This window comes from Lethenteron reissneri, chromosome 48 (genome assembly GCF_015708825.2).
Source record: "Lethenteron reissneri isolate LAM-NWPU_2019-01 chromosome 48, ASM1570882v1, whole genome shotgun sequence".
NCBI classification, from domain to species: Eukaryota; Metazoa; Chordata; class Hyperoartia; order Petromyzontiformes; family Petromyzontidae; genus Lethenteron; species Lethenteron reissneri.
Window position 1 is genome coordinate 5,655,626 of NC_083826.1, and position 16,071 is coordinate 5,671,696.

General features: G+C 52.7%; 1 protein-coding gene across 1 annotated transcript in view; it reads left to right on the forward strand.

Moving 5' to 3' along the window:
• The window catches only part of LOC133354608 (superkiller complex protein 2-like), a 31,850-nt gene extending 15,846 nt beyond the window's left edge, over positions 1 to 16,004 (forward strand). Inside the window, exons 16-27 of the mRNA XM_061571588.1 lie at positions 18 to 128; positions 1,312 to 1,423; positions 3,811 to 3,929; positions 4,998 to 5,135; positions 6,090 to 6,332; positions 7,737 to 7,899; positions 8,096 to 8,222; positions 9,916 to 10,144; positions 11,121 to 11,231; positions 11,880 to 12,098; positions 13,767 to 13,907; positions 15,500 to 16,004. Coding sequence (XP_061427572.1) covers positions 18 to 128; positions 1,312 to 1,423; positions 3,811 to 3,929; positions 4,998 to 5,135; positions 6,090 to 6,332; positions 7,737 to 7,899; positions 8,096 to 8,222; positions 9,916 to 10,144; positions 11,121 to 11,231; positions 11,880 to 12,098; positions 13,767 to 13,907; positions 15,500 to 15,700 — 1,914 coding nt within the window. The 3' untranslated portion in view covers positions 15,701 to 16,004. The remainder of the gene's footprint in view (positions 1 to 17; positions 129 to 1,311; positions 1,424 to 3,810; positions 3,930 to 4,997; positions 5,136 to 6,089; positions 6,333 to 7,736; positions 7,900 to 8,095; positions 8,223 to 9,915; positions 10,145 to 11,120; positions 11,232 to 11,879; positions 12,099 to 13,766; positions 13,908 to 15,499) is intronic.
• Positions 16,005 to 16,071: the final 67 nt, after the last annotated feature.

A 16,071-nucleotide genomic window follows, 5' to 3' on the forward strand; every position in this document is an offset into this window, starting at 1 on the left:
CACCACCGCACTTGCAGGTGCTGCAGATGGAGATGCTGCTGAAGAGAGGCGTCGGAGTGCATCACAGCGGCATCCTGCCCATCCTCAAGGAGGTGGTGGAGATGCTGTTCTCGCGGGGACTCGTCAAGGTGCCGTGACGACGGGGCGGGCGATGTGAGATGACGGGAGGGCGGTTTCAGTTTTGTTGCGAGAAAAAAAGGGGATAAACCTTATTATTGTACTTTGGTACTGGCAAAGGAGGTCCAATGATGTAGATGATCACCCCGAGCCCTCATTACTTTGATAGTGCATTGTCTTTGAGCTGTGGACGCCTTTTGGCGTCCTCTGGTCAAGCACCAATTGGGTCGAGGCTCAATAGAAAGCCGTCCCTTGGTGTGGACCAATCAGTTTCAAGGACAATGCATTATATATTATCGGTGTGTGTTTTTTGTTTGCATTTCACTGCAGGTATTGTGGTTAATGCAGACATGAATCCTTGTAAAAAGGTTTCAGTTTTGTTGCCAGAAAAAAGGGGAAAAACCCTTTTATTAGGGCGGGTGATGTGAGACGATGGGGAGGGTGATGTGAGATGATGGGAGGGCAATGTGAGATGATGGGAGGGCGATGTGAGATGATGGGAGGGTGATGTGAGATGATGGGGCAGGCGATGTGAGATGATGGGGAGGTCGATGTGAGATGACGACGGGGAGGCGATGTGAGATAATGGGGAGGGCGATGTGAGATGATGGGAGGGCGATGTGATATGATGGGGCAGGCGATGTGAGATGATGGGGCAGGCGATGTGAGATGATGGGAGGGCGATGTGATATGATGGGGCAGGCGATGTGAGATGATGGGAGGGCGATGTGATATGATGGGGCAGGCGATGTGAGATGATGGGAGGGCGATGTGATATGATGGGGCAGGCGATGTGAGATGATGGGAGGGCGATGTGATATGATGGGGCAGGCGATGTGATATGATGGGAGGGCGATGTGATATGACGATGGTGTGGGCGATGTGAGATGATGGGGAGGGCGATGTGATATGATGGGGCAGGCGATGTGAGATGATGGGAGGGCGATGTGATATGGCGACGGGGTGGGCGATGTGAGATGATGGGAGGGCGATGTGATATGATGGGGCAGGCGATGTGAGATGATGGGAGGGCGATGTGATATGACGACGGGGTGGGCGATGTGAGATGATGGGGAGGGCGATGTGAGATGATGGGAGGGCGATGTGATATGACGATGGTGTGGGCGATGTGATATGATGGGAGGGCGATGTGATATGACGACGGGGCGGGCGCTTGTGTGGTTTGCCGCGCAGGTGCTGTTCGCCACGGAGACGTTTGCGATGGGCGTGAACATGCCGGCCCGCACCGTGGTCTTCGACTCGATCCGCAAGCACGACGGCACCAACTTCCGAGACCTCTCCCCGGGTACCGGCACACGATTCATGCACTTGGCCGGGCAGGCGGTGGCGGTGGCGGTGGCGGTGGCTGTGGCGGTCGCTGTGGCGGTGGCGGTGGCGGTGGTGACGGTGACGGTGGTGGCGGTCGTGGTCACGCACGTGGCCGCTCGTAGTCCTGAAGTGTTGTGGAGGCAGCGGTGGCGAGGGTTGTTGGATGATTGCACGGGGATGTTGTGTGAAATTCCCTTCCCCCCACCTCCGCCGTGGGCGTCGAGGAGGAGCCGTTACCCCGGCTCGCCTGGCAGAAGGCGGCACAGCAAGAGACGTGGACTCTCCACCTGTGCCGTCTACGTAGCCTAAGCATTATGGGACACTTTGAGTACACAAAACCCCACGTGCGAGGGGGCAACACTCGATGCTGTAGCCAACTGTGCTAATCGGAGGTGCGGGAGTTTGGGATTGACACGGCCTATCATCTCTCTTTGAGGCACCATGGTGGCTAGGAGATGTTTTCTCCCTCGCCTGGTATACGGATGGTCGTGGGTTCGATCCCAACCCTGACACCTATATGTATTCAGAGTTTTGCACGTTCTCCCCTTGGTCGCGTGGATTAGAATCTAGCGTTTCAGAGTATTTGACCGCTATAGATTTCCACGTGATTAGAAGCCAACTTCATTGAGCTATCAGTTGTGGCCGGGTCGCTTCTGAAAAAGAGCTTTATAGCTTAGTGGGGATTACCTGGTCAAATAAAACATAGCGAGCTAAAATAGCTATTACTAAAGTTATAGGGATTCGTGAACACCTGAATGGCGAAACTAAACGTGACACGGTGGCGGATGTCTTTTTCTGATGCGGTCATTTGTTGGCTGGGACTCAGAGCGCCAAGTCCTCTTGACTTGGGAATAAGAATCCGAATATTTATTTATAACTGGAGGAATCCGATGAGCTATGAAGCTCGTTTTCACAGATGTCGGGGCGGTTAATAACGTTACAACAACAGACAGTACAAAAACACGAGTGCAGAGTACGAGGAATGTAAACAAATCCCCCAAACGCACACAAATCAAACGAAACCATCCCCATCCTACCAGGCAGAGCCCACTGAGGTACTAGCGAATTGTTCACAAGCGACCTGGCCACAAATGATAGCTCAACAAACTGCCAAATCGCTGTCCTTGATGCTGACGTCAGGAAAAACTGCCACTTTTTAAATCCTTTATATTAAGTTCGCTTGCTTGCTTGCTTGCTTACGACCATGTAAACCTTTCGGTCGTTTTTTAACCCACTTCCCGTGATCCAATCGAGCTGACATTTTGCACACAGACTCGTTGTGCGAGACAATTAATGTTCGTGAAATTTTTTTTCTAAAATTTTACACTGTTTAGGGAAAACAAATTAAATATTTAATTACCAATTGTTTAATACTGCAAACAATCATCTGACCCATAGGTGGCAGCCATCTCAAGCCAGAGGACGAGAGGACTCTAGCCGCCACGCATATAAAGGATTTAGAGTGAAAAACTTTGTTTTTACGGGTTAATTTTTTCAATTTTCTTGCTGTGGATTTCACACCTGATGATGATTTGCTTGTGTTGCAGTGGAAATGTCGTGATAATTTTTATTGCTTTATATTTATATTATTTTATTATTTCCCTTCTACGTGACTTTACCGAAAAAACCAAGAATATGAATCCCTGCAGTCACGAAAGCTTTAAATCAAAAGTGGCTTATCGTTTGGGCATTTATAGCAGCAAATTCATCTCAATAGTCTTAAACGCATGTTTGTAAATGCGGAGGGAAAAAAAACCGGAGTGCAGTTTCACCACAGCCGGGCGGGCGGTGAAGACCCCAGATCTCGACCCAGCGTTCCAACGGTGTCTGCTATGCGCACCTCCCACGAACTATCCGGCCGCCCGTAACATACGTATGTCGTACGCGTGTGCGCGTGTTAACTTCTCTCGCGCCGTACGTAGCCGACCGTGCTAATCGGAGGTGCGGGAGTGTGGGATTAACTCGGCCTGTCTTCCCTCTGTGTTGAAGAGAATGGGAACCACGTTTGTGGAAGGTCAACGGTGCTGTCTCTTCACGGACACATTCACCCCCAGCTGTGTGAATGTGGGATTTCCAGCTCTGGCGCGGATTTGTCAAGAGGAGATCAGCGCTCCTCTCTCTTGATCTTGAATTAAATGGTTTCGGGAATGTTGAGGGGAGCAGCGGGGGTCTGGACGCGCTGCCTCATCACGCCCTGACCCCCACTGCTCCGTATTTGCCCCCTCCCCACCCCACAACTTGCCAGCCCTTTCACCTGTGGCTGCCCTCCTTGGTCTGTGTCATTACCCTTTGACCCCGTTTATACATATATATTTTTTAAAATTAATCCTCGACCCCGTGCCCGCCCTGCCTCCCCTCCCCCAGGAGAGTACATCCAGATGGCGGGGCGCGCGGGCAGACGCGGACTCGACACCACGGGCATGGTGATCATCCTGTGCAAGATGGGCGTGCCGGAGATGTCCGACCTGCACAAGATGATGCTGGTGAGCGCTGGCGCTGCCACCGCCCCCCTCTGCTGTAGGTGGGCGATGCGGTGGCTAGGAGATGTTAACTACCTCGCCTGGTATACAGGAGGTTGTGGGTTCGATCCCGACCCTGACGCCTGCTGTATATTTGGAGTTTGCATGTCTCTCTCTCATCATTATCACGGTGGCTAGGAGATGTTAACTACCTCGCCTGGTATACAGGAGGTTGTGGGTTCGATCCCGACCCTGACGCCTGCTGTATATTTGGAGTTTGCGTGTCTGTCTCTCATCATCATCACGGTGGCTAGGAGATGTTAACTTCCTCGCCTGGTATACAGGAGGTTGTGGGTTCGATCCCCACCCTGACGCCTGCTGTAAATGTGGAGTTTGCGTCTCTCTCTCTCATCATCATCACGGTGGCTAGGAGATGTTAACTTCCTCGCCTGGTATACAGGAGGTTGTGGGTTCGATCCCCACCCTGACGCCTGCTGTATATTTGGAGTTTGCGTGTCTCTCTCTCATCATTGTCACGGTGGCCAGATGTTAACTACCTCGCCTGGTATACAGGAGGTTGTGGGTTCGATCCCGACCCTGACGTCTGCTGTATATTTGGAGTTTGAGTGTCTCTCTCTCTCATCATCATCACGGTGGCTAGGAGATGTTTACTACCTCGCCTGGTATACAGGAGGTTGTGGGTTCGATCCCGACCCTGACGCCTGCTGTATATTTGGAGTTTGCGTCTCTCTCATCATCATCACGGTGGCTAGGAGATGTTAACTTCCTCGCCTGGTATACAGGAGGTCGTGGGTTCGATCCCGACCCTGACTCCTGCTGCTGTATATTTGGAGTTTGCGTGTCTCTCTCTCTCCCTGTGGTTGCGTGGATATTTCTCTGGGTCCTCCGGTTTTTCCCTCCACATTTAGAATCATCTCTATGCGTTTAGAGTATTTGACTGCTATAAATTTCCACGTGGTGATAAGGCGCTTCGTTGAGCTATCATTTGTGATGTCAAGGTCGCTTGTGGTGAAATAAAAAATATGTAGTTTTAAAATAGTTTGCGCACGTTTTTTGTGTCTGTTTGTACAGGGCAAGCCCACGAAGTTGGAGTCTCAGTTCCGCCTCACGTACACCATGATCCTGAACCTGCTGCGCGTGGAGGCGATCCGCGTGGAGGACATGATGAAGAGGAGCTTCTCCGAGTTCCACACGCGCAAGGACGCCAAGGTTCAACAACCGCCACAACAACAACAACAACCGCCATTCGCCACCGAATGGCGGTGACGTCACCGCGGCGCTTGTGCCAGGCTATGTGCACTTTAAGGCCACGTGAGGTGTCGAACGCCCGCTGGCAGGAGGTCACAGGACAGACCCAGGTGCCATGGGTAGACTGATTCACAGGCACACATGCACACACCTCCGATTTGCACGGTTGGCTACGTACGATGCGAAAGAAGTTCAACATACATGAGAAGAGTGATCGCCCCTATAGCCTTATTAGCAAGTAGCACCTATGAAGGCTGAACGGCACACGAAGGGGTGGGTGGCCAGCACCACCTCCGGCCGCCTCGCCAATGGCGATGTGTTATCACACCGCACCGGGTACACATTTAAGGGCTGAGTCGACCTAGGGGAGGCCCAGGAATGGTTCAGATAATTGTCACTGGTGTTGGTCGTGAGCAGGAATCGAACTCGGGTCGCCGGGTTCGTAGCGCAGTGTGGAGCACGTATGTGGAGTTACATGTGGAGCACGTGTGTGGATAACGAGCGTATAGTACGTGTAGCAGAAGTCGCAAACGGGTTTTGATTCCTTTCCCGTACCCGGCCGGATACGGGTACCCGTACGCTACCCGTACCCGTACCCTACCCGATATGAGTGACAAACGGTTACTCACCGGTGACTCACGGCCTACCCGTACCCGGCCGCACCAGGGTCGCAAACGGATACCCGTACCCGGCCAGGTACGGGTAGCCGAGTATCGGGTAGGGTACGGGTATCGGGTACCCGGTTGCGACCTCTGACGTGTAGACTACGTGTGCATGTCTCATGTGAATGATTATCAAGAGACCACAAGGGGGCAGCGACACTCACAAAGCGACTGTGACCACCCCTCCCTCTACTCCCCTCCATTCCCTGCCCCCCCCCACGCCCCCTCCACCACCCCCCGCCGCCACACACAGGAGCACGAGCACAGGGTGCGGCACCTCTCAGCGCGGCTCTCTGGGATGGCGGAGGCCGACTGCTCGGGCCAGCTGTCGGACCTGCCCGAGTACCACGCTTGCGCCCGCCAGTTCGTGGAGCTGCGCTGCGAGGCGCTGCGCGGCGCCGCCGCCACCTCCGCCGGCGCCCGCGCCCTCTTGCCGGGCCGCGTGGTGGTCGCCAACTCGTCCCGCGCGCCCAACTCGCTCGCCGTGCTGCTGCAGGTGCCGCCCTGGGGGGGTCGGGGTTGGGGCAGAGGTCGCAAACGGGTTTTGATTCCTTACCCGTACCCGGCCGCACCAGGGTCGCAAACGGGTACCCGTACCCGTACCCTACCCGATACCCGGCTACCCGTACCCGGCCGGTTATCGGGTAGGGTACGGGTATCGGGTACCCGATTGCGACCTCTGGGATGAAGCCATGTTGCAGGCGCGGGTGGGTTGATTCTAGAAACTTGAATTGTGAGAAGAGTCAAGACGTTGGGAAATGAGTGACTCACGGCCTACCCGTACCCGGCCGCACCAGGGTCGCAAATGGCTACCCGTACCCGGCTGGGTACGGGTAGCCGGGTATCGGGTAGGGTACGGGTATCGGGTACCCGGTTGCGACCTCTGGTTTGGGGGGTGGTGCAGGCGGTAGGTCGCCGGGTTTGTAACACGGTGCCCTAACCGCTGCGCCGCCGATCCCCACTGTGGACCGAGCTGACCACGCAGAATATTTATTTCTACTGGAGGAATCCTCAATAAATCCGATAGTCCGGCTCTAATAATCGTTGTCATTGTAATGATGTGCGTACGTTGAACTTCTTTCGCACCGTACGTAGCCAGCCATGCTACTCGGACAACAAACTAAACACTAAAAAGCAGTTCTGAAGAAATTCGTTTTCAATCTCGATTATTTAAAAAGTGCATCGTTCAAGCGGGCTTCCTAATATCGGAAGACGGCCACAGAAACGCACCTGAAAGCGCACGACGCAGTGACCGCCTCTGTTCGACCGCCAGCCAAAAGCCGCTGCCTTCGAGGATGGCCGGAGTTTGCGTAATGGTTTTTGCTCCTTGACAGGACCGGCAAACTTTTGTGGTTCATTCGTGGCGTGCACTTTTGTGTGTAATGAGCGCAACCTTGTAATGCGTTCGTGCGGCAACCAATGCAGCTGTGCGAGCACCGGGCTGTGTGTGTATGTACTGTGTTGAATTTCCATTTAAAGCTTTCGTGACTGCAGGGATTCATCTTCTTGGTTCTTTCGGTAAAGTCACGTAGAAGGGAAATAATACAATAAAAATTAAACATAATAAAATACAATTCTCACGACGTTTCGGCCACAACGCAAGCAGCCGTCCTCAGGTGAAGTACAGGTCTTAATTTAGACGCTGTCTTTCCGACAGACCTGTTCTTCACCTGAGGACGGCTGCTTGCATTGTGGCCGAAACGTCGTGAGAATTGCATTTTATTATGGTTTATTATTTATTATTTTATTATTTCCCTTCTACCTGACTTTACCGAAAGAACCAAGAAGATACTGTGTTGAACTTCTTTCGCACTGTACATAGCCGACCGTGCTAACCGCGTGTGCGTTCCGGCGACTCCGTGCCGGGTTTTTTTAGTTTTTTTTTCTCTCTCTCCCCCAGGTGTCCACGGAGGCCGGCGGTTCGAGGTCGTACACAGCGCTCGTGCTCTGCGAGCAGAAGCTGGCGGCCGAGGGAGGGGGGGCAGCCCCCCCCCGCCCTCCTCCGCCCCCTCCGGCGCCGACTCCGGACCACCTGCTGGCCACCAAAGTGTTCGTGCCCGAAGGTACGAGAGCCTCCCTCCCTCCCGTCGTCGTCGTCATCGTAATCAGCCGTGGTCTGTCCTGCCTAAGCCGTCGCCATCTCTCGCGGTCTCCTGATGTTGCGGCAATGCTTCTAGCTGTCTCCATCGTGATCGTGGTTATCGTCGTTGTCGTCGTGATCATCACCACCATCCCCCCCACCCCGTACCCGGCGTACAGGGGCGTGCGGTCACTCGGTGGAGAAGCTGCGAATCGACGACATCGTCGTGATCGCCGACCGCGCGCTGAAGATCAGCCCCGAGAAAATCATCGACGACTTCAACAAGAGGCAGATCCCGCGATTCAGGTGGGCCCTGTTTGGGTGGGGGGGGGCGGCTGCTGCGATGACGTCACCGAGCGACGATTCGAATGATTGCCACGATTCAGGATCGCGATTCGACTCGTGGTTCGATTAATTTTATTCGTAATAATAACAGCCTGGTGTCAAAGTACAGTCAAATCAGAATCTAAATATTTGTTTATACTGGAGGAATCCGATGAGCTATAAAGTTATTTTTCACAGAAGGTTACATAAACAAGTGATAGAAAAACACAATAGGAGTGCAAAGTATAGGAAAGGTAAACACATCACTGAAAAGAATATTAAAATAAAACTAAACTATTTTTTTTTATCTCACCAGGGTAAGGCCCATTGAGGTATTAGCTTACTTTTCAGAAGTGCCTGGCCACAAATTGTAGCTCAACGTAGTGGCTTATCGTGTGAACATTTACAGGGGCACAATAATCAAAACGCATGCGTCTAAATGTACAGGGGAAAAACCGGAGCACCCGGAAAAAAAAATCCATGACCGCTTCCCCCTAACTTCCACGGGATGGGGAGGCCCTCATCCAGCAGTGGATTGACTAAGGGATGCAGATGTACACGTGGCAGAGGTCGCAACCGGGTACCCGATACCCGTACCCTACCCGATACCCGGCTACCCGTACCCGGCCGGGTACGGGGGTACGGGTACCCGTTTGAGACCCTGGTGCGGCCGGGTACGGATACGGGTAGGCCGTGAGTCACTGGTGAGTAACCGTTTGTCACTCATTTCCCAACGTCTTGTCTCTTCTCTGAATTCAAGTTCCGAGAATCAACCCACCCGCGCCTGCAACATGGCTTCATCCCAGAGGTCGCAATCGGGTACCCGTACCCTACCCGATACCCGGCCGGGTACGGGTAGCCGGGTATCGGGTAGGGTACGGGTACCCGTTTGCGACCCTGGTGCGGCCGGGTATGGGTAAGGAATCAAAACCCGTTTGCGACCTCTGACACGCGGTGATGTGGGACGATTGTTGGTGGCTATTTTGGATGGGCTGTGAAATGTTGTTTTAGCCATCGGGTTCATGTATACTTTTGAGACTAATATGTCTTATCATTTTGCGTTAGTTCCATCCATCTAACACGCGGTCACGATAACTGGTAAAGGCGATCCGACACGAACGACACTTTTAGTGTAAAGCCGCTTTGCAATTAGGGACTCGGCCAGCGTGTTTGTTTTGTCCGTCTGTCACGCCGGGCCACGGTAATTCTTGTAAATGATTATTTGTCGAACTTCTTTCGCACGAGTATGCAGCCACCCGTGCTAATCGGAGCTGCATGAAGTTGATTTTGTACGAACTATTCTTTATTGTGATGCCCCATTGCTGTTAGGGACCCGCATTACCCGTTCTGTCCATCTGCAACACTGGGCTAAAGATGACTCTCGTAACGGTGATCCGATACGAACGAAACTTTCGTGTAAAGCCCCGTTGCTGTTTGCGACTTGCCCTACGTGTTAGTTCTGTCCGTCTGCAACACTGGGCCACGATGGCTCCCGTAACGGTGATCCGATACGAACGATACTTTCGTGCACAAGCCGCGGCGCTGTCGGGGACTCGCGCACGACAGAAAACCCGGGTCGTGGCGTCGATCGCGACGTTTACCCCCCCCCACTACACTCCACCCCCACCCCCCAAAAACGTGGAGACGCATGCGTTGACTCGCGTCGCCCTTCCAGGAGCGACCCGCCCGGCCAGTCGGTAACCACGGCGACGCAGGAGCTGATGCGTTTGGCGGAGGCGGCGGCTGCCGGTGGCGGCGGCAGTGGGGCCCTGAGGCCCCTGGACCCCGTGAACGACCTCCACGCCAAGGAGGCCGGCGCGGTGGAGGCGAGCATGCGGGCACGCGTCCTCGCTGAGAGGATCCCGCACTTCACCTGCACGGCCAGCCCCAAGTTCCAGTCGCAGGTGAGAGAGAGAAAGCGTGAGAGCGGGAGAGAGCAGGAGTGAGTGGGAGGGAGAGAGAGAGAGCGGTAGTGAGTGGGAGGGAGAGAGAGGGAGTTCTTCCGCGCTCTGGTCGGAGCCAGGGTGTGTGGGCTGGAGTTCCGCCATGCGGCGCGGCTGACCCACGCCGTGCTGGCCTTCAAGGAGCAGTGGGCGATGGAGGAGGCCGTGTGCTCGGTGGCAGATGACAGAGAGCTCTGCATGCAGTTATGAGCTACCTGTCTGAGGCCGTTGGACTGCGAGAAGGGCTGCGTGCAGAACGAGAGTGAGCGAGCGAGAGGGGGGGGGGTTACATAAAGCAAAGATAAAAAAAAAATACTAAATGGTGAACAAAGCAAAGTGCCGACTACACCGAGCATCTTCTTGTTTCCACTGATCGTAAAAAAAGAGAGAGCGGAAGGGAGGGAAAGTGAGCGCAAGAGTGAGTGAGAGAAGGTCAGAGAGACAGAGAGGGAGAGAGGGAAAGACTCTTCCCTCTCGAGAAATCGACTCGCTCCGAGAAGGTCCGTTTGATTTTCCGCTTGCATCCCCTCCTCTGTAACGGCTGCTCGCTAATGGCACTGGGCCGTACTTTACCGCGTGTTTTTTTCTTCTTGGTTCTTTCAGTAAAGTCACGTAGAAGGGAAGTAATAAAATAATAAAAATAAAACATAATAAAATAATTCTCACGACGTTTCGGCCACAACGCAAGCAGCTGTCCTCAGGTGAAGAACAGGTCTGTCGGGGAGACAGCGATTTCTGTCTCCCCTACAGACCTGGTCTTCACCTGAGGGGACGGCTGCTTGCGTTGTGGCCGAAACGTCGTGAGAGTTATTTTATTGTGTTTTATTTTTATTATTTTATTACTTCCCTTCTACGTGACTTTACCGAAAGAACCAAGAAGATGAATCCCTGCAGTCACGAAAGCTTTAAATCGAAATTTTACCGCGTGTCTCTGCAGTACGCTCGCATGGAGGAGCGGTCGCGCGTTGAGAGGGAGCTCTCGCATGTCAAGTTCCTCATGTCCGACCAGAGCCTGCACCTCCTGCCCGAGTACCACCAGCGCATCCAGGTGTCCGTACCGTGCGTCTCCCTGTCCGTCACACAAATGTGTGTGTGTGTGTGCGCTTCTACTCCTATGGGGAACGGCGGTGGAGTGGTTATCGCGCGGCGCTACGGAACCGGCGACCCGCGTTCGATTCCCGCTCGCTGCCAACACCGGTGACGATTATCTCAACGGGTCCTCGGTCTCCCCTAGGTCGACTCAGACCTTAAATGAGTACCTGGAGCGGTGTGTAAAAATCGTTACTAGGGAGACAAAGGTGGTCGGGCGTGGTACTGGCCACCCACCCCCCCTTGTGTGTCGTGTCAGCCTTCATCGGTGCTCGTGAACGGCACTTGCCCCAACGGTCTATTTTAGGCTATACTGGGGTTCTTTGTCTGTGGGCCTTGGCTGGAGGGCATTTCATAGGGTGGGGGTGTGGGGTGTGGGGCCCGGGGCAAATCCCACCGTTTGAGTCCCCCCGACGCCTTCAAGCTGAACCGGAAGTATGACATCCGTAACATCGAAGCGCGGGACTCAGGGCGGTCGCCCCGATTCTCCATACCCTCGGCGACCGCTCTCGTCGTAGCCGCCACCTTTAAACGTCGCCACTGCCGCCGGCGCCGCTACCGCCCCCCCTCTCGTTGACACCCCCCCCCTCCCGACCCTCCGCTGCAGGTGCTGAAGCAGCTGGGCTACCTGGACGAGTCGTGCGCCGTGCAGCTCAAGGGCCGCGTGGCGTGCGAGGTGAGCAGCCACGAGCTGCTCGTCACCGAGCTCGTGTTTGAGAACGCGCTGTCCGAGCTGGCGCCGGAGGAGATTGCCGCGCTGCTCTCTTGCCTCGTGTTCCAGCAGAAGACGCGCACGGAGCCCACGCTCACGCCCACACTCAAGCAGGTGCCCGCTCGGTCGCTCGGTGGCTCGCTCGTCCGTCCCCCCCCCCCCCCGATTGGCCCGCTCGTTCCTACTCGGCTCGTTGGGTTGATCCCGCTCTGAAGCTTTCGTGACTGCAAGGATAAATACATCTTAATGACTTTCATTTTTAAATCCTTTACATTAAGTTCACTTGCTTGCTTGCTTAGGACCGTGCAAATCTTTCGGTCGTTTTTTAACTCACTTCCCGTGATACATTCGAGCTGACATTTTCCACACAGACTCGTTGTGCGTGACAATTAATGTTCGTGAAAATTTTTTACCAAAATTTACACTTTTTAGGACAAAAATATTATATTTAATTACCAATTGCTTAATGGTGCAATGCAATCATCTGACCCATAGGTGGCAGCCATCTCAAGCCAGAGGACGAGAGGACTCTAGCCGCCACGCATATAAAGGATTTATAGTGAAAAACTTTGTTTTTACGGGTTATTTTTTTACCTGTTATGTCTCCACTCGGTAGTTGCACTCCCAATTAAAATGTTGCGAGGTTACTTAATACTGTGAGGTGGTCAGCATAGTGCATAAATCCATATGTGCGAAGCTGTTGTATAAATTCCACATTCCTATGACAGGGACAAGACCATCCACACAGCAACAGCAACCAATGTTGCTTCATAATTATAATTAAGATAATAGTTAAGTAACTCTAGATTTGAAGTTTTCGTAACTGCAAGGGTCCATACTCTTTGGTTTTTTCGGTAAAGTCACGTAGGTAAAAGATGAAATTAAAATTAATAATAACAGCAAATCTGGCTGTGAAGGTTCCACCTGATGACGGAGACTTGTGTTGCCTCCGAAACGTCGTGATTTTTTTAAATTTTACTTTTATCAATTTTAATTTCATTTTTTACCTACATGACTTTACCGAAAAAAACTAAGAGTATTGATCCCGCTCGCTCGCCCACGGCGCCAGCCACCGGCCTGTCTCCCTTGATCCCTCGCCCATTTGCTCACCTGCTTGTCCAATCGCCTCTCGCCCAATCCCTCGCTTGCTTGTAAGAATCACTCGCTCTCTGAGTTGCTCACCCGCTTGTCCAATCAATCACTCACTCGCGGTCTCAACCTTGATGCCTGTATACAGTATTTGGAGCTTGCATGTTCTCCCCGTGTGTCGTGTGGATTTTTCTACAGGTCCTCTGGTTTTTCCCTCCACATTTCGAATCAACATCACGCGTTTAGAGTAATTGGTTGCTATATATGTCCACGTCATGATAAGCCACTTCATCTTCTTGGTTCTTTCGGTAAAGTCACGTAGAAGGGAAGTAATAAAATAATAAAACATAATAAAATAATTCTCACGACGTTTCGGCCACAACGCAAGCAGCTATCCTCAGGTGAAGAACAGGTCTGTCGGGGAGACAGCATCTGAATGTCTGAATGACGCTGTCTCCCCGACAGACCTGGTCTCCACCTGAGGACGTCTGCTTGCGTTGTGGCCGAAACGTCGTGAGAAATATTTTATTATGTTTTATTTTTATTATTTTATTACTTCCCTTCTACGTGACTTTACCGAAAGAACCAAGAAGACGAATCCCTGCAGTCACGAAAGCTTTAAATCGAAATTTAACTGCTGTAGTTTAGTTTACAGTATCTGTGTGCGTGCGTTTGCGTGCGTGCGATTGACAGGGCGTGGAGCGAATCCGCGGCGTGGCGGAACGCATCGCCCTGCTGCAGCGTGAGTGTGGCATCTCGGAGTCGGTGGAGGATTTTGTGGATCAGTACAAGTTCGGCCTGGTCGAGGTCGTGTACGAGTGGGCCCGCGGCATGGTGAGAGACGCGGTGAAACAAATATACAGCTTGTGCCCACAAAATGTTAGGGGTGTGTTTATCCCGACCCTGACGATGTATTTGAAGTTTGCATGTTCTACCCATGGTCGCGTAGAGGTTTTCTCCGGATGTTCCGGTTTTTCCCTCCACATTTAGAAACATGCGTTTAGAGTATTTGGCTGCTATAAACAGTCCACATCAGCCACTTCATTGGGCTCCTGAAAAATATCTGTATAACTCAATGGGCCTTACCTGGTAAAAACAAAATACTTTATAGTAATTTTTAACAAAATTTCATTTTTTTTCACGAATGTTCAAGCCGACTTCCACTAACATGAATGCATGATGCACTAATTCTCTTTTGAAATTCATTTAGGACTGTTTTTTTTTGGTCAAGATTGCAGGCGTTTGGCATTTATCAGTTATGTTTTGTTGTATGTATGCGTGTTGAACCAGCCATGCTGATCGGAGGTGCGGATTGTCGTCCCAATTCTCATTCGGGATTCTTGGTCGAGTTTTGTAAAAACGACAGATTTGATGCGAACCCCCACTGGGAGAAAATAAATAGATATTGAGAATAATCATAATAGATCAAATATTAACTTAAAGAAATAATTATTCAAACAAAAATCATGCCAGTGTTATGATAAAATAAATCACCCTGTGTGTCCTGACGTTTGGGCCACCATGTACATGTACAAATTTCATTCTATTGTTTTGTATGGCAGAGCAGTGCCAAAGAAATGAGACACCACCACTATCAATGCAGTCCATAATTGTTGTTGTTAGGGGCCAGAGTTGAGCACAGCGAGTTTGTCGCGTGAGCACATCTCTGTGGCCTCCTCATCCTGGAGCCACAAGACCATGCTGATGGGAAGACCGTGTCAAAGACTTAGGGCCGTAACAGAAAAGTCCCCTTTTTGATGCCAACACTGTCTCTTTCCCCTGTCTGTGATACACACCACCACTCAACTCGCTCACCGCTACCGCCACCATCTTCCCCACCACCACCATTACCACCGCCAACACCGTCACCATCACCACCACCACCACCACCATCATCTCCATCGCCATCTTGACCACTGCTGCCTCAACTACCGCCACTACCATCACCACCGGCAACACCATCACTACCACCGCCCTCATCATCATCATTGCTACCACTATGACGACTGACACCGTCACCGCTGCTGCCTCTGCGACCGCCATCACCACCGCCACCTCCGCTATTATCCCCATCACCACCTTGATCCCCGCCACCAACACTGCTGTCTCCACTACCGCCACCGCGACCACCGCCATCATCACCACCGCCATCATAATGATCACCACCACCATTATCACAACTGCCACCACCATGACCACCGCAACCACCATCACCACGACCACTATGAACCGTCACCATTACCGCCACCGCTACCACCGCCATCATCATCACCGCAATCATCATCACCGCCATCATAATGATCACCACCACCATCATCACAACTGCCACCACCATGACCACCACAACCACCACAACCACCATCACCACCACCACTATGAACCGTCACCATTACCGCCACCGCTACCACCGCCACCCACCGCTCCAGCCGTTTGCGGAGATTGCGCGGCTCACGGACGTGCAGGAGGGGGTGGTGGTGCGCTGCGTCCAGCGGCTGCACGAGGCGTGCCGGGACGTGCGGGGAGCGGCGCGCGTCATCGGGGATCCCATCCTGCGCGACAAGATGGAGCGGGCGTCGGACGCCATCAAGCGCGATATCGTGTTCGCCGCCAGCCTCTACACGCAGTGACCCTGCGCTGCTGCTGCTGCTGCCGCCGTTGCATCATGTATCATATTCCCCCAACCACACATCCCACTTTCTCCAACTTTTGCATTTAATTGGAATTTGTTTTGCCCTTATCCTTTCCAGATGATGCGATGGTGCGGACGCCGCGCTTATTGTCTTGAGATATTGTCCACATTTGGACGCTTTACAAAAATGTAATTTTCTGTAAATGTTCATCGCCCCTTCTGCCCCCCCCCCCCCTCCTCTTGCGGCTTTGCGATTTTTGACTTCCACCATCATCGCCCATCCTATCTGAGGGCCGCCGGGCCTGCACGTACACAAATGCCCCCCCCCCCCCCCCCCCCCGACCTGCCTGTGTATGCCAGTGGCGTAGC